Source organism: Synchiropus splendidus, chromosome 9 (genome assembly GCF_027744825.2).
Source record: "Synchiropus splendidus isolate RoL2022-P1 chromosome 9, RoL_Sspl_1.0, whole genome shotgun sequence".
Taxonomy (NCBI): Eukaryota; Metazoa; Chordata; class Actinopteri; order Syngnathiformes; family Callionymidae; genus Synchiropus; species Synchiropus splendidus.
In genome coordinates, this window is record NC_071342.1 from 25,203,312 (window position 1) to 25,226,685 (window position 23,374).

General features: G+C 46.3%; 1 protein-coding gene across 5 annotated transcripts in view; it reads right to left on the bottom strand.

Annotated features, from left to right (window-relative positions):
* Positions 1–23,374, bottom strand: part of nckap1 (NCK-associated protein 1) — a 26,452-nt gene continuing 3,078 nt past the window's right edge. Inside the window, exons 2-32 of one of the 5 annotated variants that reach the window (XM_053875371.1) lie at positions 22,354–22,371; positions 17,499–17,609; positions 14,870–14,962; positions 14,740–14,796; positions 14,490–14,632; positions 14,333–14,423; positions 13,438–13,575; positions 13,250–13,298; positions 12,688–12,844; positions 11,392–11,448; positions 10,884–10,980; positions 10,339–10,445; positions 10,094–10,226; positions 9,924–10,005; positions 9,343–9,401; positions 7,534–7,679; positions 7,308–7,440; positions 6,369–6,488; positions 5,692–5,831; positions 5,484–5,615; positions 5,194–5,412; positions 4,416–4,546; positions 4,254–4,351; positions 3,886–3,979; positions 3,739–3,821; positions 3,594–3,674; positions 3,361–3,454; positions 3,176–3,292; positions 1,974–2,083; positions 1,633–1,722; positions 1–1,349 (exon numbers count right to left, since the gene is read on the bottom strand). In XM_053875371.1, the coding sequence (XP_053731346.1) occupies positions 1,233–1,349; positions 1,633–1,722; positions 1,974–2,083; positions 3,176–3,292; positions 3,361–3,454; positions 3,594–3,674; positions 3,739–3,821; positions 3,886–3,979; positions 4,254–4,351; positions 4,416–4,546; positions 5,194–5,412; positions 5,484–5,615; positions 5,692–5,831; positions 6,369–6,488; positions 7,308–7,440; positions 7,534–7,679; positions 9,343–9,401; positions 9,924–10,005; positions 10,094–10,226; positions 10,339–10,445; positions 10,884–10,980; positions 11,392–11,448; positions 12,688–12,844; positions 13,250–13,298; positions 13,438–13,575; positions 14,333–14,423; positions 14,490–14,632; positions 14,740–14,796; positions 14,870–14,962; positions 17,499–17,609; positions 22,354–22,371 (3,297 nt within the window). In that variant the 3' untranslated portion in view covers positions 1–1,232. Of the gene's footprint in view, positions 1,350–1,632; positions 1,723–1,973; positions 2,084–3,175; positions 3,293–3,360; positions 3,455–3,593; positions 3,675–3,738; positions 3,822–3,885; positions 3,980–4,253; positions 4,352–4,415; positions 4,547–5,193; positions 5,413–5,483; positions 5,616–5,691; positions 5,832–6,368; positions 6,489–7,307; positions 7,441–7,533; positions 7,680–9,342; positions 9,402–9,923; positions 10,006–10,093; positions 10,227–10,338; positions 10,446–10,883; positions 10,981–11,391; positions 11,449–12,687; positions 12,845–13,249; positions 13,299–13,437; positions 13,576–14,332; positions 14,424–14,489; positions 14,633–14,739; positions 14,797–14,869; positions 14,963–16,269; positions 17,461–17,498; positions 17,610–22,353; positions 22,372–23,374 lie in introns of those variants that run through there. The other 4 variants (XM_053875372.1, XM_053875374.1, XM_053875373.1 and 1 more) reach the window with 4 other exon arrangements.

The following is a 23,374-nucleotide window of genomic DNA, read 5'->3' on the forward strand; positions in this document are numbered from 1 at the left end:
GGTCTGACAGCCCTAAGCTTTATTTGAACTCTTGTTATTCAGTTACACGGTGGAATCAGACACAGAAAAAGGTTAGAAAGAAAAGAGCAACCGCTGCACACCAACAAAAGGCAGAATGTGTCGGAGTTTGCTCACATGGCAGCGACGGGCCACACACAACATGACGTCACGATCCAAACTCAGAGACTAGCGCAACCCTGGCGCTGAGGGCGCTCCGTAAAAGTCACTGGTGGATGAGCCGTTTCACTGTCAGGAGAGAGTCACTTGATCTTTCGCCTCACAGGAGGGTGTTGGGGACGGACGACAGCTCAGATACACAGGGGTTCATTTCACACACATTTGGAAGAGGGTGCACGAGGAGTGCGTCTGGGCACAGGAGCGACGGAGAGGAGCGTCACTGCTGTTCTGCTTTGAACAAGAAGGCTGTGTGTTGCTGCGGCACCAAAACTTTGTTCCCAAAACTGCAGCCTCTTTAGTGTTTGGCAAAATCATCATCATCATAAAAATAACAAAACATTAGAAACAGACGGTTCACATCAAAGTAGAGTACAGATATCATATCATCACCCACAAAATGTTCCTGTTACAACTAGCTATGGAAAAAAGAAACGTCACGTCGTTTACAAGTGTGTGTGTGTGTGTGTGTGTGTGTGTGTGCACATTAACAAGCAACATGTCGCTCATCCCTCATCAAGCAGAAGCAAAAATCACATCATGTGCATTCCAAACCAAAGCATCCAAATCCATCACCATAGAGAGTCAGCTATATATATATATATTTATATATATATATTTATATTTTGTCCTTTAATATCAACCAAACATATGGATTCTTTGTGTTGCTGCAGCTGTGGTCCCTGGCAACATGATGAAGAGAACAATTGAAATGGAAACACTGATCCCCACTTGGTCCAGCTCCTGTGTGTGTGTGTGTGTGTGTGTGTGTGTGTGTGTGTGTGTGTGTGTGTGTGTGTGTGTGTGTGTGTGTGTGTGTGTGTGTGTGTGTGTGTGTGTGTGTGTGTGTGTGTGTGTGTGTGTGTGTGTGTGTGTGTGTGTGTGTGTGTGTGTGTGTGTGTGTGTGTCACAAACTGCTCTGGCCTTCAGTGTATTTGTTCCGACTTTGTGCATTACTTTGTCAACATTTTGGGCAACGTTTAGTGTGTTTAGTTTGGAATTAGTGTTTGTGGTGAGCTGTTGCAGTGAGTGTGGACACACTGCTCTGCTGCGCGGCCTCAGGCGTTGGCGCTGATGCTCTGCTTGTAGACGGCGTGGTAGGCGTTCCTCAGCAGGACGTAGGGGAAGCAGGACTCCAGCAGGTCCATGGTGAGGAATGGAGATTCCTGCACGATCTGTAGCACAAACAGGTTCACGTCAGGCGTCTGCTCCCAAGTAGCGAGCCACGAGTGTCATGGACGCCACACGAGCGCTACAATCAGAGAAGAGTCTCGACGTCGTATGTGAGACCAGAACGATGAAGCCACTCACAGAGAGGAGAGGAGCAGTGACTGAGGCTGCGGCAGACACTGACAGAACCACAAGCGCAGCTGACGTGTGAACGACGACATGTTACTAGTGACAGCTATGGTGAAATCATGTGACCAAACACGGACCCGCCGGCTCCCTCTGACTCACCATGTCCAGCAGCAGGTAGACAGATTCTCTGTTGCGCGTCGTCATCTTGTCAGTCTCCTGACCGATCTTCAAGAGGCTGGATGAGGCCAGCTACACACACACACACACCACACACATTAGAAGGGAAACGTTTGTAACTTCTGACAAGTATTTTGGGGGGAGAGGGAGCTTTTCTGACAAGTCAGCAGAAATGACACGTGAGTCAGCGTTTCCATCCATCAAACCCAGTGATGCTAATACGGGGTGTGTGAGTGTAGTTTCGAAAATGAAGAGCCCATGATGAACACGAGATGAGCTCCGCTGGAGCCGACTGAGCGCAGTAATGACGGTGGGGGACTTACAGCCAGGAACTCTTTGAGTCGGTCCTCAATGCTCCCCTTGTGGATGGTGAAGAGAGCAGCAGCGATCTGGTTGATGGCTTTGGCCAGACAGTGAATGTTGTTGCAGTGACCTGCAGAGGGAGGCAGACAGCTCAGTGGACCCATGGAACAGATGACAGAATCACAGCAGACACTCCAGGTTTGGTGGACTGTGTCAGAGCGCCCTCTATAGAAAGGTCTTGACTGCGGCTCCATCATAATCAAGAGCGATTTTGACCTCTCCAACAGAACCTTCTGAACATTTCTGTGCCACTCTGTTCTGTTTTGTATGGTTCCTGTGGTGAGACTAGTCTTGGATGCTGGTCGGCGCTCCAAAACACAACAGGAGCTTAAACACACAGAAAGGCAGCAGCAGCTCATAAGCTGCCATCACCCCTTCCCAACGTCTCCTATTAACAATGGCACATTTCATCTCAGGGTTGTTAGAGGCGGCGCCGCCAGCATTCATCCTTGAGTGAGGAGCGCCTGGGACGCCGCATCACAATCCCCATTTAACCGCGACACTGACGACCGACACTGTTTAAGCCAATGAGTCACGCCAGGGCAAGCGACCCGCTTGATAAGCCAGGCAGAGCCGAGTGACCTTTAAATCTTAACAGAGGAGGTAATGAAGATGAAGTCGCTGCGGCGGCGTGAGCCAGGGAATCAATGGCAGGTCGATCCCATTTGCATGCGCCGCAGTCTAGTGGCATCGATGCAGTCAATTATGTCGAGTGTTTTCTCCGCCGGCGCTCCAGGGCCCGGCTCCTCCCTGGATCAACACGGGAGTAATTTCCCCAGTGACAAGTCAAACATGGAGCGACTTCACTGCTGGGAATGTTCGCCTCGTGACTGGTGGTGGAGACGCAGGCACCAGGGGCCATCACACTCACTGGGGGGCCCGGAGGAATTCTGCTGCATCCATGCAGTGCTGAAATGCTTGCAGCTCGCCAGCCCCTGACAGGTCAGCAGCAACACTCCAGACGGCACAACACCAGGCATGGAGCCAACGCTCCGCTCAGTCCGTGTCGACTGAACTCCAAACAAAAACCATGAGCACTGGTTCATCCAGCAGCTAAACACAGCCACCACGCCTTCAGCGCCCCCTGCTGGCTGCATGTCAGCAGCTGAAATGATCCCAAACACCAGCGGCGGCCCAGGACCATACAGAACGCAAGGCCTACCTTCGATGGCCGGGCTGTACTGTGACATCACATTACTGGCCAGCGTCGGCAGGGAAACGGCCACAAAGACCATCAGCAGGCAGGCGATCTTATACTCCTCTTCTGGGCTGATGTTCTCTGCAGAGATGCACCACAGAAGATCAGAGAAGAGTCAGCGGGGACTCCGCAAGCTTGCTTCTTCTCACCGCTCTTTTGGGAGGACAGCGCCACCACCAGGGCTGGGTCGATCTCACAGGGCAAGCCAGCAGCGGAGGAGAGCTCATAGACGTTCATCGCCACCTGAGTGAGACCGAGAGAGAGAGAGAGAGAGAGAGACAGAGAGAGAGAGAGACAGAGAGAGAGAGAGACAGAGAGAGAGAGAGAGAGAGAAACAAGCTGAACCATTCTGTCATCGCGCTCCTGAAGAACCATGCTTCACCTTCATGTCTGTCTCTCTGGGAATGTGGTCTTTGAAGTCCTCCACAGAACTAACCAAGAAAGGAATGTGGCAGGACAACACCTGGAGGAGAGGCAGAAGCAAGTGAGCTGACTGAGCCACACCAGCAGGTCCACCAGTGTCTTACGTCTCTGAGAGCCTCCTGCGCCAGAGAGCGGAAGGACAGGATGACTCCGATGATGGTCATTCTCTTCAGGACACTGTCCACGGCTGCAAACACAGACGGGCATTTCAATATATCAGAAACCACTTGTGAGTGTGCGCGGAAGCTCACAAGTGAGTTTCTTGAAGAGCGCTGCCATGTGGTCCGGCTTGTCGAAGCTCGTCCTCATCTGGGTCAACACTTCCATATTCTCAACCACCAGTTTCTACAGGGACAGAAGACATGTCGGTTACTCAGAGAGAACAGCGAAGCCTCTAAAGAAAGCATGTGCGCATCAAACATTACAACTCCTCAGGTACAACTGCTCAAAAATCATCCAAATCACTCACATCTTTCACAACATAACAACCAAGGTGAAGGATCAAGACATCTCTATCTGCATAAATGGCACATCGCCAACAAGAAACACAAAGATAACAAAGCCTACAGGACACAACAGCAGCTGTCGGAGGTCACCTGACAGCATATGGCATATCTACCTTCAGCTCAGCAACCTGTGATGAAATGTGCCACATCAGACTCTCACTGAGGAACTTCATCCCATACGGTCCCAACAGCTCAGACAGCGAACGCATCTCTGAAACCCAGAAAAGCCGTTCAATAGCTCAGTGGTGACAAATGAGAGGCACGTGGCTCCGTACCAGAGATATCCGAGTATTCCTCAGCGTTGAAGGTCAGCTCGTTCTCCGTGGGCAGGTTGACGAAGGCCTTCATGGCGGGAAAGTAAGCAATGTGCCCATTGCTGACCTGACGGAGCAACGTCTCCAAGTACCTGCAGGTGCAAGACAGAATCCTTGTTGTTGGCTCATGGACCTCAGGAAGAAGAGCACAGTGTCCCTAAGCAGCAGGTCACAGAAGCTGGTGGGCAGCAGTGGACGTGGAGCGAGGCAGGCCTCCTCACAACACCCATGTGATGGGACCTGCTCTCCTATTCCACATGGCTGCCATTAAACGCTTCTGAGAGATGATCACCGGGAGTCGATGATCTATGCAGACAGGATGTGGTTGTTATGAAAGCACATATTAATATGAACAGCCTGGTCACTTCTGTTATTAATGACTTGATCCCTAGATATCAACAATAATAATGACAAGTATAATGAGTTGAAGTGGAACTGTTCAGCTCAGTGGTTCTGAACTCAGTGATGTGAAAGAAATAGGGAAAAGCAACTTGAGTGATTAAAAAAATGGTCCCAGGAGTCGGCAGTGAAAAGTGGACGCCATTTTCATCGACACCCTGTACCTGAGATTTGTCTGAACTGAGCCAAGTATCATTTCTGTTTTCCATATGTGTAACATGAACAGAATTCCTAACCCCTCCCTCCTGTCCCCACGTCGCTGACCCCTCCAGCATCAACTCAGTCAGGGGATAGCAGTGAACCTGTTCCACACATGAGGTCGTTCATCTGAAGAGCGCACCAGTTTGTGTAGAGGCTGGTTATGGTGGGCTCCCCGTGGCTGTCCAGATGCTGCGTCTGCTGCAGCAGCACGTTGTTGAAGACCCGTGTGATGTCGATGGTGACGTAGTTCTCTATGGACTGCAGCACTGTCATGTACGCTCGAACACTGGTCAGCAGCTCGCTGGGCTTTGCGATCTCCTGCGTGGCCTGGTTGTACATGGTCATACCGACGATGGACCTGAGAGAAAGCGGGCAACCGTCCTGCTGAGCAACACACTGACCAGACCACGTTATGAATCCACGGCTTACTTGGTAAATCTGATCTCCAGGTGTGAGGTGAGGTACTCTCGGGGTGTAAAGGTGTGCTCCCACACCGCCAGGTTGGGAACATAGTTGATGGAGAAGCAGAGTTCTGACAAGGCGGTGTGAAGTTTGTCCAGGCTGGAAGAGTAACAGCACAGCGGTGATGAGAAACTCAGATCAGCAGTGACACGTGAGCTTGGGCCTCTCCACTGACTTGGTGACCAGTAGTCTGTTCTTCCTCATGCTCTCCACTCCTGGCTTCTCTCGTTCTGGCTCTCCTTTCTTCCCCGTGGCTTTCTTGCTCTTCTTGTTCACAGCCTGGCTGATGGTCTTTGCACAGTGTTTGGGAAGCAGCTGCGAAGCGACGGGAGCAAAGCCAAAAACCATGAGTGAAGGGAAGCAAGACGGACTGGATGAGACCGTTTTCACGGCTCAGTTCTGCAACATCACATTTGCACAAAGCTGAGCAAGCCGACAGATCGAGTTAAGAAGCTTTCAGCAGACACCAGGGAGCCAAGCTAGGATCCTGACAGCACAGGATCTCACTCAGACGTTTGGCTGGAGATGGGATCCAAAACCACCATGAGTTTAGGGGCCTTCAGAACCAAGGGACGACTACAGACACACTCGTTTGCGTTATTATTATCTTCTTTCTCAATGATAAATATTATCATCTTTCACTTGTCATGACCATGACATTTTTGGGGGGTTTTCAAGAGATGCAAAATCATTGTGGAGCTCACACACAGGAGATGATGTTCACCATGTTGGTATCAGCAGGTGTAAATCTGGTGATAAACACGTGATCACAACACACAACAAGTTGGATAGTTCATCACTTCAGTTGGGACTTATTCTGTGGACACGTCAGACCACTAGCAGTGTCCCTACCTGGTCGCTGAGAGTACACTGTTCCGTGCAAATGTCCGTGATCAGGTTCCTGGCTTGTTTGGCCATCTCGTCCAAAAACATGTTGCACAGGGACAGGCTGCGGTCGCCTATGTGGTGACGCTGTGAAGACAGGAGCAAAAGAGGCCATGCAGTTAAGGGACTGGAGCACGACTTGACACATCAGCCGCTCACCTGCAGACCTGCTGTCGGGCCGCAGCCACCTTTCTACAGGTGAGAACGCTCACCATAACACATGCCTAGTCATCTCCAGCAGACTTGGGGAGTAAACCGATTCAGAACCCAAATCTGTGTGTCACTATATCTTACATCAGAGCTGATTTCTTTGTGTAAAGAGAGACGTTCCATTCTGCTCTCTCCACTTGGAGGTGCAGCACTGTCAGACTGAGGAACCTGAAATGATTTCAACCACAGTCTTCTGCTTCCACAACAGTAAGTGTCAGCGATAAATAAATGACTGTTTCCTTTCAACAATTCTCTGGGAGCACACACTCAAAACGTCCTTCTGTTGCAGTGGTGATAAATCAAACGCTACTTTTAATTCCAAGTGGGACGGCCCGTTAAGGCCACAAATGCGAGGCATTGTGTTTGTTCTTTATTGATGCCCTGCGGGGAGAATACAGGTTTCACTGCAGGGAGTACATACATGCAACACTCCATAATGAGCTCAGCAGTGGGTGAACTTTGAGCGGAGAGGTCCTTGATGTACCAAATACTTTCTTGTCTTTATATACATCGTCTGATTTTGGACTGCAATGTACCTGCAGATTGAGCTTACAAGAGGGGAATGCAGTCTCTGAAGCTGAGGGCCGTTGTAGTCCAGCGTTTTCTTATTCTTACTTCAGATATAAAACCAAGAGCACAGGACAGTTGAAGCCACTACTTCCCTGCAGAGAAGCTGGGACAGACGTGTGTGGTTACCTCTTCAGGACAGAGCTCATGTGTGCAGGACATGAAGTGCGTGCAGAGCAAAGGAAAGCAGATGGAATGCCGACTCTGAGAGGGAAGCTCCAAACACTGCTGGAACATCTTCTCGAATGCACGACTGTAGAAGCTAAACACCAGGCAGAAAACATTGGCTTGACTTTACGGAACTTTACCCTCATGTTCTAGAAGTGCAGGACATGGATCTACAGGGTGTCCTTACCAGAAAATGGACAAGTCGGAGGTCTCAACCAGCATCTCCACCAGAGAGTCCACCATCTTAGTGTGGAAAATGATGGTGTTCATCATTTTGCCCAGCTCCTTGTGATCTGCAATACCCAGGCTGGCTTTGGAGACACTGGTGTAGGCCTGTGGGACGGATAAACAAAAGAGTTGGCCTTAGAAAAGCAAGTAGAGAGGGGCGGCATCAAAGTGCCTCAGTATCCCACGTGACGAAACTGAACCAATCTGTCATAATGGGGCGGAAAACACACTCAAACACACTCATAGATCACCAGCTTCACTCTCTTCAGCTGCTCATGTAGAAGCAGACAGCCACTCTGGCCGTCCATAGCAGGACAGCTGCCATCACTAGCTACACTCATCGCAGAAGACTCATTCATCAATGTGTCTGATGTGACATTGACAGACTGTGATGAACAGATAAGGCCCACACCAGAGAGACGTTTGGAAGGTAGAGTGAAGAGAAGACGATGGAGACGACTGTTTTGGACAGGTCAGTGGAGCTTATGTGCCGTGGCATCATGGCAGACACTATTCTCACAGTTCGCCCAAAAGGCCAGGAGAGGGAGCCAGAACGCTGTCAAAGCTCCTCCAGCGCGTTCACTCGTGTAGTTTCTAGTCCGGTGCCCCCTCCTGAGGTGCTACAGACAATGACCCTTCTCACTCAGAAGGTCTCAGGAATCCAAAGGCATCATAGAAAGTGCTGCCACGCTCACAATCTCTGGATCACGAGCAGTGTACCTGCGAGGCAGTCGTCAGTGTTTGTTTCTGTGGTGACGACCGCCATTGTCTCCAGAGTCCAAGGAGACAACCGCGAGTGTGCTGGGGTTACCCAGCCAGCCAGCTTCTTCCGTGCTCTACCTGGCCTCACCATACAAGCATCATGATCATCCTCAATTCAGGTGACACGCCCCATTAGGGGCTGCACAGTCACCAACGCCCAGACTGCCCCACTTTCCCTCCAGCTCACAGGAAAGGAGGTTGGGATGAACGACTCTCAGGCGCAAGTCAAGTGGTGAGCAATGTGGAGGTATGTGGTTGCCATGGCAACATATGTGCAGAGAGAGAGAGAGAGAGAGAGAGAGAGAGAGAGAGAGAGAGAGAGAGAGAGAGAGAGAGACAGAGAGAGAGAGAGAGAGAAATGGAGAGAGACAGAGAGGGAGAGAGAGAGAGACAGAGAGAGAGAGAGAGAGAGACAGAGAGAGAGACAGAGAGAGAGAGAGAGAGACAGAGAGAGAGACAGAGAGAGAGAGAGAGAGAGACAGAGAGAGAGACAGAGAGAGAGAGAGAGACAGAGAGAGAGAGAGAGAGAGAGAGAGAGAGAGAGACAGAGAGAGAGACAGAGAGAGAGAGAAAGAGAGACAGAGAGAGAGACAGAGAGAGAGAGAGAGAGACAGAGAGAGAGACAGAGAGAGAGAGAGAGAGAGAGAGAGAGAGACAGAGAGAGAGAGAGACAGAGAGAGAGAAAGAGATGCAGCAATTACTGGGGGGAAGCTGAAGGCAAGAAGTTCTGGTGCGCGGCGCACAAACCAACATGACAGCCAGAAAACACGCACACTGGACACGCCATAAATGGGAGGAAACTTGAGGACAGAGAAGCAGCAAGAGAGAGCAGAAGCTAGGCAAGTGATGGCCTCTGAGCCAGGATCATTTAGAGAGCAAACTGTGTGCAACAGAGGAGAACAGAGGAGAGGCGCAGCATGGACAGCAATCACAGGGCAAAGACACAAATCCTGGCTACAAATTCAAGGCACAACCGAAATGTTTATAGAGGAGATTGGAGGCGTACCTGCAGTCTGAACCAGTCCAGTCTCATGCCTCGGAAGTCAAACACCTCTCCATCCTCCACTGGAACAGACATTTCAGATGGTTAGCAATAAGACAGACTCAAATATCCGATTATTGTTGTCACACAATCACTACTGAAAAGCTGGCGCACAGACTAGAGGCTTCTTCCGCTCTGACAAAGGGGGAGCCACCAAAAATGGTGTCAAAATAACAGCCAAAAACGCCAACTGAGGGAGGACCGCTCATTTCAATTTAATGGAATGGAAACCACGAAGAAATTCCATTCTAGTTCTAACACAACGCAGGAAAATGCAGCGGTCAAAACAAGTGAAACTAAATGTATGTTTATTTTCCCAGGTTTTTTATATTTATGTCAAGCCCTGAATCGCTTCCAGGGAAAGAAGAAAGAAGATTAATCCCAGCCAGAAGCTACTTTATAGCCTTTGAACGAGACAGAATAATTCTTGAAAATTAGACCATGCGTAGTATAAAAATACTTGGAATACAGCTTGTACAGGCTTCAACTCTGAGCAAGACCAAGAGTGGGGGGCGAGGTACAGAACGGGAAAAGCTCACGCTTACCTTGTTTGACACTGAGGGAAGTCATGGTGTTGACAAATGACGACATAATGATCGACTCGTCCTCGGGACACACGGACAGGTTCTGACAGACACAAACACAGTGGATATGTTATACAAGTTCCACTTCCAATGGCTGATATAACGAATGCATTCTGAGTGCATCTCCTCACCTGCACGAGTTCATTCAGCACCACGGCATCAAAGCCTGACAGGTACTGCACGTAGTAGCGCTGCATGACGGGCCCGTACTTCCTGACGTGAGCCCGCAGCTCCTCCATGTAGAAGATCAACTCTGCTATGTGTCTGCAAAACAAGTACAGCACCTGCTATAGCAAGAATGAAGCATGAAGCTGAAAACAATGCAGACTCAGCAAATCTGAGTGTGTGTGTGTGCGTGCGCATATGAAGAGCATACTTGTCAATAAAGTCGTCTGTGCTTTTCTTCTGGATGTTGTCAGCATGTCGAAGCAGCCAGATGATCTCATCTCGGGCAAAAGACAGCGCCATGAACACAAATAAGGCCTGAGTGAAGTAAAAGAAAGACATGTTCTAGTAGCCCAGGCAACTGTTCATCAACAACATCACGATGACGATGATGAGCACATTACACAATCATATAATACTGATGAATTAACATAACATTAAAACAAGCAAAGAAAATGTGACTAATTAAGGTGTGTGTGAACATTGAAATGCACAGAATGTTCATTATCCTTTTGTGAAATAAATTCATAAATAAATTCACATTTAAAGACTTCCAACATACGATGCAAATCTTTTCAAAAAACATGACAGGAAACATGAAAGGCCTCAGCATGAAAAATACAGAGGATTGATATGTTCTAGTTCTGAAGATACTCTCCTCTCAGCATGGACAATCTTTCGCCAGTTCTACATAATAGTGGAGTTACACTTCGGTTAATGATTTTGTCACCCCTGCTGATCTTAGTGTGCCGCTACCTTTGGGCCCAGCAGGCCAGGCTGATCCGCCAGAACCGTCGCCAGCTCCTTCAGAGCGGATCTGAGAAACTTCCTCCTCTCTCTGTGCATGGAGCCTCTGCAGCGGAGCCAGAAAACATACAGTCGTCTCTATTAAACACTATTTTGACATTTCCAGGACAATCCGACGAGAGCACAAGAAGGGGGTGACAGTGATGGCAGAACAATGAAAGTGAAGATGAGATGAGGGAAGAAGGATCAGGGATGAAAGCAGGCCTAAAAGGAGGAAGACGAGTTTGGGATCAAGAGAGACGGAGGGTGATGGGGGGGTTTGTCAGACTCCCTGGGGAGATTAGACTCTACTATCAAGCAGAGATGATGCAGAGGAATGCTCGGCAGAAAAGAGAACGGATGTGTTAGTAAATGGGGGAAACGAGATGCTTCAATAAATCATCACTTTAAATCACTGCGTGAGGAGGAAAAGTAATAAAAGTAGGTGAAGGAAGTGGAAGAAAAAGAAGTGTCTTACGCATGAGACAAGGCTTGCTCCTTGCACTCTCGAATGTCATTGATGCGCTTGTTGTACCTGTGAACCAAAAAGAGGTTAATTCAGGACTCGAAATCCCCAACGCTGGTGCTGTGAACCCTGGTCTGGATTCATTTGGGCGGGTCACATGATTAGAGCAGTGGCAACAATGCAGTGTTGAGTCCAAGTCAGTCCTTCTCAAATAATGGGGGGCGCCCCTGGGGAGGGGCGCATGTGACCTCGGGGAACATACTTCTTAGCCATACTCAAATAGTAAGTGTAATTGCACATCCATGTCATGTGTTTTTTTTTATTTCAGGCAAATTGGTGCACTTTAAGTCTTATCTGTTACAGACAAAGACAATGTTAATAAATGTATGCTTTATTGGTAGTTGATCTACATTACTATTTTTTCTTTAATTTATAAACAAATGATACTATCACGGAGGTTGTGAAGAGTTGGGGGGGTGCGATGCGTTTACTTCCTCCTTGAGGGGTGCAAGAGAAAATGACCATCAACAGAAGTTCCTCACACAAAGCACTGATTCCTGCCTCCAACCACAGCAGTGTGGCTCTATCTGACTGGGACTTGCAGCCACTGGAGACCTTGATCCGGTGCTGCTGAGAAACCTCTCAGCTCATCTTTCATGAGCTTCAGTTCCTCGTGTTATTAGGTCACCAAGATTTAACTCTCTTCTTCTTCATCACCCCAATGAGCCAGTGCTCGACTGGCAGCTGGTGTCCCATCTGCAACGCCAAGAGTCTAGTCCCGGTCTTGGTGTCGACCTTCACTGCTGAGACTTGTGGAGATCAGCATCACTCAGTGTTGTGTTTCGAGTGTGTTGTGTCCAGTGCTGAGGTGCTCTGAACTGAAAGCCCTTCCTCTTGGCAGGAGACTCTTCTCCAGGAGGAGAAGCACTGGTCTAAGTGAAGCACCTAGACTGACGCTATAAGCATGCGTTTTTCTTTTAATTGCATTCCGTTTTGTAATAAAGCTCATTTAACTTAGAATCATATTAATACTGTCTGGTTATATTCACCAGCTCAGTCAATTCTGATGCGATACACTTGGACTGGACAGCAATCAAACACAGCAAACAAAGCTGTTTCAGTGGATGCTGCTCATTTCCTGGAGGACAGTGTCCATGTCCCGTCATCTCCAGCCAGTTTGACCAATTATAATTAATGGCTGTATAGAATCACATTAGAATGTGCATAGGCTCAAAGGAAAAGAGCTCATTCGGGAGCAAAGTGGGGTATATTATTCACATCCGAAAGAGAGCACAGTTCAGGTTTTACCCTCTGATGTTCACAAACAGGTCCTCTGCTGCCTTGTGGATGTGAAAAACTTCATCCCTGAAGAGACAGAGGCAGGTGGAGCTCTGCAACGCTAGTTTCCAGAGGGAAAGAGCTGCAGCGTCGCTGTTCAGCGCCGCATGGCACAGGATGAAGCCAACTGTTACAGAATAGACGGAAAATCACAATTAACCAAACAAAAACACATTCAAACCAACTCTTCTGAGGAAAGCTAACAACTTGTAATTGAACCTTAGTTTCTATCCATCAGTGCTGGTTTAGAAAAACAACTCATCCTTTCATTATTTTGGCTATCGCATTAGCATTTCCCTGGCTACAGAATGAGCAACGATATAAATGAACAGAAAATAATGTAGTAGAAAGTGGTTGAACAGTTCAACGGGTGTCACCCAAAATTGAAAAACATAATTCTAGAAACTTCCTGCACAGGAGGGTGCTCTGGAATGTAAACCCCCAGATAGTCGAGAGACTACAGTATGCACAAAATTCAACTTGGTTTCCAAAACTAGAGTTTAAAGCCACAGGTGCTTCATTTTCTACTCACAGACAATCCACTTCTCCATGGCGTCCAGTGACAGGTACTCGCATGGCATCTGTATAAGGAGAGATTAATTCCTAAGTTCAAATGAAGCATCAGTTTCATCTGGCCCGTCTTTCATGATCTCTCTGTTGGATTAAGTGCTCGGAGGCCAAACATAACATCAGGGAGTTATTCAGGGCATCGACACGAACCGTGTCCGACTGTGCAGGGTTGAGCATGGTGGAGGGAGCAGAGATGAGAGAGAGCAGCTGGGCGTTCCTCCACTGGTCAGCGGACAGATTCCTCCGGGGATAAACCATCTGAAGACTGATGAGCGCGTCTGACAGCGACTAGAGGAGCGAGATGAGAGAAAATTAAGTGACAAACAGGCCTGAGGTTAACAGAAGACCTAGAGGATGAGCGGGGCGGATGAGCACTGCATTTCATCAAACTAGATGACTCGATTTCATCTGGGGTTTCAGACGCCTTGATGAAAGTTAAAAAAGTTCTCACTAGCATCACGTGACTTTACAACATCACCTGAAGGTCTTGAACAGTGACAGGTGTCACAACTTCTCAAAGTTTTCTACCAGCCTACACATCTATATAGACTCACATGCTTTTGAAAAACGTTTTTTAACATGCATGAGTTTCGTTGTTGAAACGCCCCGCCCCTCCAAAAGAGAGACAGCCAATCAAGAAGCCATCCAACAGAAAAACAAGAAAGCAGAGAGGGGAGTTTTGACATGTATTGGCAATAAAAATGCTATTATTTAATCAGGAGGCTGGGTGAGTTGCGCTCTCATCTAAGGCAGGGCAGTACACCATTGTTTACATGTCGTGGAACACCTGCGATGTGATATTTTATTTTCATAACACAAGCACCAAACACTGTTTTGAGTATGATCCCAGCAGGAATCAACAACTCTCTACTCTGTCTATTTCCCACATGACTCACTCTCCACTTCATTCACTCAGTTGCAGAGTGTCTGCTCTTATGAAACGGCAACCAACGGCGAGGAAACATGTCTCCAAAAAAACTGATGTTGAAATTACAACCCACTGAGATACAGGCAAAAGAGGAAAGGGAAATGAGCACTTCCATACCTTTCCATGTGGTACAAACTCCTCCATCATCTTCTTCAAGGGGTTTTCATAATCCACGATCATCTGACCCAACCGTGGATACTCCCGGTCGCTGATTTAAACGGGGGAAAATGTTGGGTCAACTCAGCTTGGGGGAGTCTTGGTCTGCCGCTCTCACCTCGCTCCGTGTGTCATCTCGTGAGCGTAGTTGTACAGTCCAATGATGGCTTTCCTCTCCTCAATTCGAGACAGAATGATCATCAGGGTGGTGTATGTCACTACCAGGTCCAGGTAGTTCCGGGTCAGGTCAAAGTTCACTGTCTGATGAGAGGCAGACACGTGAACATTTAAGCAGTTCAACTGGTCTTCAGAACACCACACACCAGATGCCGTTATTCTACACGTCATTACTACTGTGCTTCACTTACAATATCAAAGAAGACCTGGCAGGCATCGATGGTGTTCAGCAGCTCACACACGTGGTCCTATTAACATCCCAAACATATAGTCAAAAAGCGGAATGACTTGAGCCCAGAGGGAGAAACGGAGCCATCTCACCTTAAACTCCATCACATCGACAAAGGTGAAGTAGTAAAGAGCCAGGTTTTTCAGAATCTCTGACTTTTCTTTCTGCAGCTGAGCCAACTGTTGCTGTGAAACCATGCGACATGAGACACAGTGAGGAAGACGGCTGCGACAGAGCGAGTTAGAAGACAACATGTCCACCCTTCAGTGAGGTGGAGCACAGGAAATGTTCAGAGATCATTTTAAGCAGAGACGTGGAACTCCCTGAGAAAACATGTGCCAATCAAATAATGGGCATGATGGTAATTTACGGTTAAATGACCGGTGAGTTGTTTTCTTTCTGTTTATAAGAAAATAGATAATAGAACTAATCAATACTTAAACATAACGATAAATGTATTACACAATGCTCAAGACAAAGCAAAGGCAACACGTCCATGATGTTGATTGACGAAACAATGCCAGATGAAAATGTCCTTTTTATTACTAGCAGGTGCTGAGTACAAAACAAAATAAGAATGATCAACGAAGGTCATAAACCAATGGGGGTCTGGTTTCACAATCACAGTCTAAATCAAGTGGGAATCAGTCCACAACCCAAGTCTCGGATAGACCGCTCACCAGCAAGGATCAGATGGGTTTGAGGAGCTCATCCTCATAGCTGCACATGGAAAGCTAGTCAGGGTGTGTTTGGCTAGGTTGGTAATTCAGCCAGGCAACACGGTCTGTGGCCTCCACCAGCTGCAGCATCCCTGCACAGGCACTAGTTTCAAACCTTCACTGTGTTTCTTTGAGCAGTGCATTTAAACAAATACATAACTGAATATTTTCTACTAGACTGTTGCCAGTGATTGATGCATTAACAGATATTAAAGTACCAAGTACAACTAACTTGAACAGTCTTCATAAGTTGACAAAATTAATAATTAATTTTGGTTTTGCGGGGACAGAAAATCGTTGCTGAAATTCATTTTATATGGAGGATGCTCCCACACATCGACTGGCGCCATATTGATTTCAGGGCTCAAATGCTTGAAACGGACATTTCTCCATGGAGTTTCACATCAATACTGAATCTGGCTACGGCTTCTACGGGTTACATGTTGTTGTTGTTGTTGTTTTTGTAAATAAACTGGACTGGAGCATGTTAAGGAAAAGGTACCCTTGCTTTGAAAACATAATAATGTTCTTGAAGTCACAGTGTAACACAGAATAGCAGCAACTAAAGAGAGCAGACCATTTTTCTCTCATTGTGGGTTTCAAATCGAACACTGCGGACACCATGTGTGTGCAGCAATGGATCAGAATAAAATACATTAGCTGGCAGCAGAGCAAAGCACAACGGGAAATAAAAGAACTCAAAACAGCATCAAGCATGTACAAAAAATACATTGTTACCAAATGAAACTTAAATTAAACAGACAAAAACTTACCAAAAAGCACATGTCCGGAATAAGCCAGGATTAGCATGCAAAACACACACAGAAACAAAAGCATAAAACAACGTAAGACACATTTTGCACAGTGAAACTCATTGAAGCAGTCAGCGATTTGCACATGTATGTTGTGTGAGCGCACGCAGCAGTCTGCATCAACACATGATGCTGGGGCAACAGATCAACTCAACATCAGGTCAGAGCTGCACCATCCAGACAGATCTACTGTAGCGTCTGTAACAAATGGATGTTGATGTGAGAATGTGTCCCATCAATGCTGTATGACCACACGCATTCACACGGCCCTAACACACACCCAAGCTAACAGACACCTGACAGAGACTCATCGTGGTGTAAGATGTATTTGTTTGAGGTTATAGTTTCTAAGTAGTGACGCATTAGGTGTTTGTTAAAGCACATTCAGCCAAAAACACAAGAGCAGCTGAATGCCAGTCAGTCAATCAGGAACGGTATAATGATTTAGAAATCCACGCATTGAGACACACCTGGACTATAAGCTTCCCACATCCATGCGCTGATGTCGCTCTCTCACTATGCCCCCTGCTGATGACTGCTCTAGACTGCCTACTGTGGGTGGCTTTTGAGCTCAGATATTAAATGGTGGGCTGCATTCTCACTAGAGCCCTTGAGGTTGGGAACATCTACGTAAATACCCTGGTAAAAACCATGGTCTCGCTGACATTTGGGTTAAAAAAGCAAACAAAAATGTCAATGCATATGCATGCATCATAATGGATCACACATTCTATCTTTCAAACATTAACTAAATATATTTGCTGCAGTATTTATACACTAGCTGTGTGCCACAGTCTGTTTATTTTAACATCTTTCTGGCTTCTCTCCTCCCCTTGAGCCTCCAGTCGAGAACAAGGGTGTCCAAACTGTTTCAGAAGGGGCTGGAGTGGGTGCAGGTTCCCGTTCCAACCCATCAAGGACACTCAGACTAACCGATCAGGTGTCAACTGGAACAAGAGGCACCAGACTGACTGGTGAAGACGTGTGCGCTAGTTGAGTTGGAACAAAAACCTGCACCACCTCTGCCCTTTGAAGACTGGATTTCCCATGTCTGATGTAGATTCTTAGCATCATGCTACAGGCCATCCCGCATTAAAATATAAAAAAATGTGATCAGATCTGAAGCTATTGGTTTCACTGATCATTTGTACAGTGAAGGGTTTCCCAGTTCAACACTGAAATGTACTTACATTGTTGTTCCGCGTCTCAACAGCAGGAAACTTCCTGACAATGAATTTAACAGCAGACTCCAAGTTCTTATCCACCAGATAGGAGGGTTTGGCCTTGGGGTCCCCACATGCCTTCAAGGAGAAAGAGAAGGGAGGTGAGAAGGCTGACACCAAGTGTGACATCGATGAACTGCAGCTAGATGAGTGATACAAGTCCAGTTCCGAGTGATCAAGCATGTTGGATGAATGGCCATCACCAGGAAAGAAAACCTTGATAGGATCAGAGCGATAATCCAGTCAAAAGTGGCGCAGGGGTTTCTACCCTTAGTGAAGCTAGATTCGGAGAATGCGAGGATGTGGAGGACAGAGCAATATTTAAGGGTACTCGATAACACGTACAGGACACTGGAGGCTACTGGTCATATCTGAGCAGATGTTATATCTGTTCATCTATGGCAGAACCATTATTGAATTTTCACAAAACACTTTATACTGAACAAAACTATAAATGCAACACGTGTAATTCTCAGAACTTTTGATAAATCAAAATGAGCATCACCAAAAACTGCATAAATTCTGACACATAGATAAAATAAGATAAGATAAAATGCAAACAACACTACTGCACTACTGTGCAACATATTTGAAATGCCGTCCGACTACACTGGGGGTCAACCTACAGTTTCAATGTCCGGTCGGTTTGTGACTGTCTGTGTGGAAATACAACTGTTGTGCAAACCAACGCCATCATCAGCTGAGTAGTTGCAGGATGTGGATGTGATGGTATTGAGCCCTGGTGGTGACACGCGATCTACGTGGGTGTGGCCAGGTTAGCTCACAGAAACGCTTCTGCAAACAACCAATTGTGGAATAGTGGACACTTTGATGCCCAGCAACGGTCCAAAGTGACATTCCAGCAACCAATGGTCGCTCCCTCACAACTGTGGCATCCTGTTGACAGGACAAATGCACGTTTTTTGCAATGGCTTTTCATTGTCCCCAGTCTAAGAAGTGGTCGCAACACGGTCACACTGCTAGTTGAGCATGTGTGGAAGATCACATATAACCAAGTCAAAACCTTCCAGAATGACGCAGTCTGACCATATTACGTGATTTGTAAATAATCTTCATGGGCAAACAAAACAAAAGGACGGCAATATAGCAGGTTGCGTTTATAATTATGTTCAGTTAAGAGTAATTTTCCTACAGGCAACAGTAATGAGTTACCCTTGGACTCAGGCTGGGAAACTGCAGGGCAGAAGAGCACAGTCATCATGTTAGACGATGCAAACGCGCAACGGGTCACTTGATTGAGGTGTAATTGGACGCAAGTAATGGCAGATTGGTTAGTAACCGTCCTACTGTGAAATCCAAAGCCTCTGATTCAGGTCAAATAGATCATCAGCCACTCGCTCCACCAGAGGTTTGCCCCAACCAAAGCCTTCAAGGGATTACGGTGCCATTTCCAAGAAATGCATCACAATACAAATCTAAGATTTTGAAAATGGTGGGCATGAGCTGAGGCATGCGAAGCTTCAAATGGGACACACAGTAGATAATCGCAGGTCCTACTACTACACATGACAGACCTCATACCGTGCATTGGTTTAATAGTGAAAACAAAAAGATTGTTTTGTGGCAGTGCCCAAGCATCACTTAAATCAAACAATATTGGACTCATGCAACATGTAATTAATGGGATTTTAGTTTGCATGGTGGTGCAGCACTACTGTGGCAACCAGTGCAAAGATGACGCACCAAGTCAAACAGGAAGGAAACAGTGTGGATGAAACAAAATGTGTCAAACGATCACAGCAAAAATTTGAAACGTATACCTTTGTCGTATATAATATTGGCTTAAAAATTGAACCTCATCGAGACAGATATGGTTTTATTTCAGAAATAAGTTCCAAACAAAGCCATTCATACACCTTACCAAGGTTTTGATCATTTGTCATTGGACATGGAGCAGAATGACCTCAGTCTAAAGACCTCACAGTACTGCAGCATGACAAATGCATAGCATTGGCTACCCCAAAAAAAACGAATCTAATCCGATTTATAATTTTGATCAGACAGCCATGAAAGTCAGAGCAATTGTGCCTCTTACAGATCGACCCAAAACCAATCTAAAATAGGAATGAGAACAATTGCAGTTACACAAGGAGCCAGCTGTGAAACATAGCAGGACAGAAATTCAGTATCAAAGCACCTGCAGTGTCTAAACACATCACTATGGCAGAAGACAAAACCAAGAGGAGAAACTTGCCACTACTTCTGTAGCTGGTCTAAGCACTCAGAGAAGAAGTGGACCGCTACATGTGCTTTGTCATGACGTTGTTTGAGCTACAAAGACAGAACTGTACAGTGTTCCTGGAAACTACAACAGCGCTACCACATTGACTCAGTGTAGTTACCCTTGGACTCACTCCAGGAAACTGCAGATGAGAAAGTATACAAGTCACAGAGGAAGACTTCACTTCAAACCTGAAGTGGAGGTGTATTTATTATGTCAGGATTTTGGAGAAAGCGACAGATAAATAAGAGTTCAGACATAAACACGGGCATCAATTAAATGTATGACACCTTAAGTGGTGACAAGCATTCCCCAAAGACAAGAGCCACAAAACACAACAGCAGTAAGGTCGCCACTCGGACCCTCTTAAAATAAGGCAGAACGTTTTCTACCAATCCTTAAATCCTCATCACAGTGGATTGCAGCAGCACACCTGTCTACTCAACATTTTAGAAAGCTTTAGTGAAAGCAGTCAAGTGAGTATGCCTTTAACATCATTAGAAATGTGAAAATTATGACGTTTTACTAGTCAGTCCTTTAAGATTTTCCAGTTGCTCATTCAATAAGGGAGAGAGACAGTTCCATCCCTAGTTAGACAAGCTCTGACAGGGGTGCCGCTCAACACCCCTAACCACAGCACTGACGTTATCTCCAGCAGAACTGACCCTGTGCACAGGCCGCGGAAAAGAGCCCAAGGAAGGCACCCAGGTGATAGGGACTTGGTTCCAGTCGGGACTTTCTACATTGACATCACATTTAACGAGGGTCCTTGGCCAGTTTTTCTAGGAGCAGTACAGAACAAGAGAGGAATACAAGTCCAACTACTTGCTGTCACAAAGCTTGTGGTCTGAGTGAGGGGACCAGGGGATAGTGTGTGGGAGAAAACACTGTGAACGATGGCGAAACAAACAAGGCAGGCTCTGGCCAGGGACGGTTGCCTGGATACAAGAAGAGAAGCAGTGCCTGCTTCTACACCCAGGACAGCAATTAGCAAGTGGGCTTTCAGAGACCATCCATATTGATAAACATATGGTAGAGGGATGACAGACCGTGAGTACGGAGCCACTGGAACCAACATCTGAAGGCTAATCATGAGCGCTAATTGTGTGGTGAAATATTTCAACACCCCACAGGGCTGTTACACAGGCCTTCAATGAAGCCTCTAGTTGACTGTCGAGTGCTAAAGGAAGTATTTAGCTGGGCCCTCAAAACAGGCTGAATATTTTCATGAATTTAAGGTACCTTAAACTCATGATTTCATGAATAGCTATGGAGCATTCAGCGGACTAGGGCACATGTTCCCTCACTCCAATCACAGCTCGAGTGTTGCAGTAACCTCCATGTTCTGGGCTAATTTCACACTCATAGGGTCCCATAACAGGGTGCCAACTCTTTAACCACTCTCTAGACCTGTTTTCATCAAACATTCTCACCACAGCAGGCACTGAAAAACATGGGCAGTGGCCAGTTTGCTTTTTGCTGCGTAGCGGCTAAATATCGTTGCATTTAACACATACATTTGGCTGTCCTCAGCTCTGCACTCTGGAGCACTTAGCACTTTTGTACAATCATTTGCAACAGTGAGACTGCAGCACAACTTCAAGTTAGAGCAGTTATTGGTTTTAACCGAGTTTATGATTATAAGTCTGCCTGACAGGATACGTGGGAAGCACACAAAGGCCACTAACAATCAGGGAAAGTAGCAGAAAGCACAAGGAGGAAGACCTGAAGGGCGATCTGATCCCTCGACTCTTCTGACATCAATATCAGTGCCAGTATGAACAGGAGAGCACACTTGCCACTTGTCAAAGAGCAAAAAACTACCACAAACACTGTAATTGGTTTGACAATATGTGCTACAGTTTGGAACTGCAATCCTATTTGACTCTAAAGTTTAGTCTCCATAGTATTCTGGAGAAGATGAGTAAATACAAAAGTAGATTAACAGCCAACACTATACACTTCACCATTTACCCTGCAATAAATCTATTAAAGAATGAATTAATCCAAGAGTTACTAAGTTGCACACAGCAGGAAAACTGTTACGCATTAATAAAAAGCAACTTGTTGTAAAATCAATCCTTGAGTTTGATTTGGTTTACTTTTAACTATCAACACTACAATTAAATAGGTTCTGCATCAATTATTATTAGTGATAACATAGCTACATTGATACAGGAAATCTATGCCTTTATTTTTGCTTTAAAAAAAATACATTTTCAGGCAAACCTCATCTTGGTCTTGTGCACTAAAACTAGTCGAGACATCCTCTAATGAAACAGTTTTCTCACCAATCGAAAAGGTCACGTGTGCATGTGCGGATGCTGCATCATCACTTAATGAAGTACAATGAATGGTGGCACGGCTGGAAGTGAATGGAGCCCAGCTCAACTTTTAGCATTACAAATTCAAACATGACAAGGAGTGAGGCACAGAGGAGAGGACCAACAAATCAGGACAGGCAGCCAGGGGGAAAGGAGTTAGGGAGGAGGAGGAGGAGGAGCAGGTGGAGGGGTGAACATAGAAGAGGTGGAGGAGGGGAGGAGGGGTAATCAGTGGAAGGTGATAAACTTTGCAAACCTTCCATACTTGTCCTTGCTGCATAGGAGAGGGGGGAAGCATTGGGACGGAGAGAAGAAGAGAAGAAATCAAAACAAAGAGCCCACCCAGACAAAGTACTCGATCACTGAGCTACACTCAAACACAACATGCATGAATTTAACTGCAGTCAGAGAGAGAAGACGCGCGGCTACCGCACGCCATCATATTTACACTTGTAAACGCATGCTGTGGCAACCAACGGAATCAGTGGGATCACTTCCACGCATGTGTGGAAATACTCATCACGTTAAGTGTGGGGAGATTACTATGACACATCTGAGATGAAGTGCGGGGCCCACTGCTCCTTTAGGCACGTAAGTGGCTGTTGCCTAGTAACTGGCAAAGGAAAACTTTGATGCACTGAGCTTGTGACTGCTGCAGAGGATGCGAGATATTTTTCCTTCATCTTCCTGACTCACTGTACATTTCGCTATGACTACTTTCAATATCGGACGGTGAAGATCAACTTTAATTACTTGTATTTCATTTCTGAAACCATTGCCAGAGCAGATGAGCGTAGACAAACTCTGTAGTTCAACACCCTGGACACTGCACTACAGCTGCAAGGTGCTGGCAAACAGACCAGACCCTGCGCATGTCTGGCAACCAGCTACGCAGGAGTAGTAATCACGACCTGGCTAAAGGTAGAATTCCGTTTTCTTCTATGCACTTTCATGTGCTGTGGATATTAACGTTGACCAAGATAAACAAGACAAGGAATGTTTGGAATGTTTGCAATGATACATATATAAAACAAAGCATAAATGTATCACCATAGTTAGCAAAATCATCAGTTCTTATCATCAAAAGGTTTCATTTAGGTTTTTAGTCTCTCATTTCAAATTGTTATTACGGCATCAAAAGCTTCCAGCTATATTGAATAAGTGCCAGATAATAGAAATGATATCCATCCTGGAAAAAGGGACAAAGACCCTCACTCAGGGCACATTTTTAATTATTCCACAGCTGTAAAAACAAAGTAAACCCTGCTGACCCGATT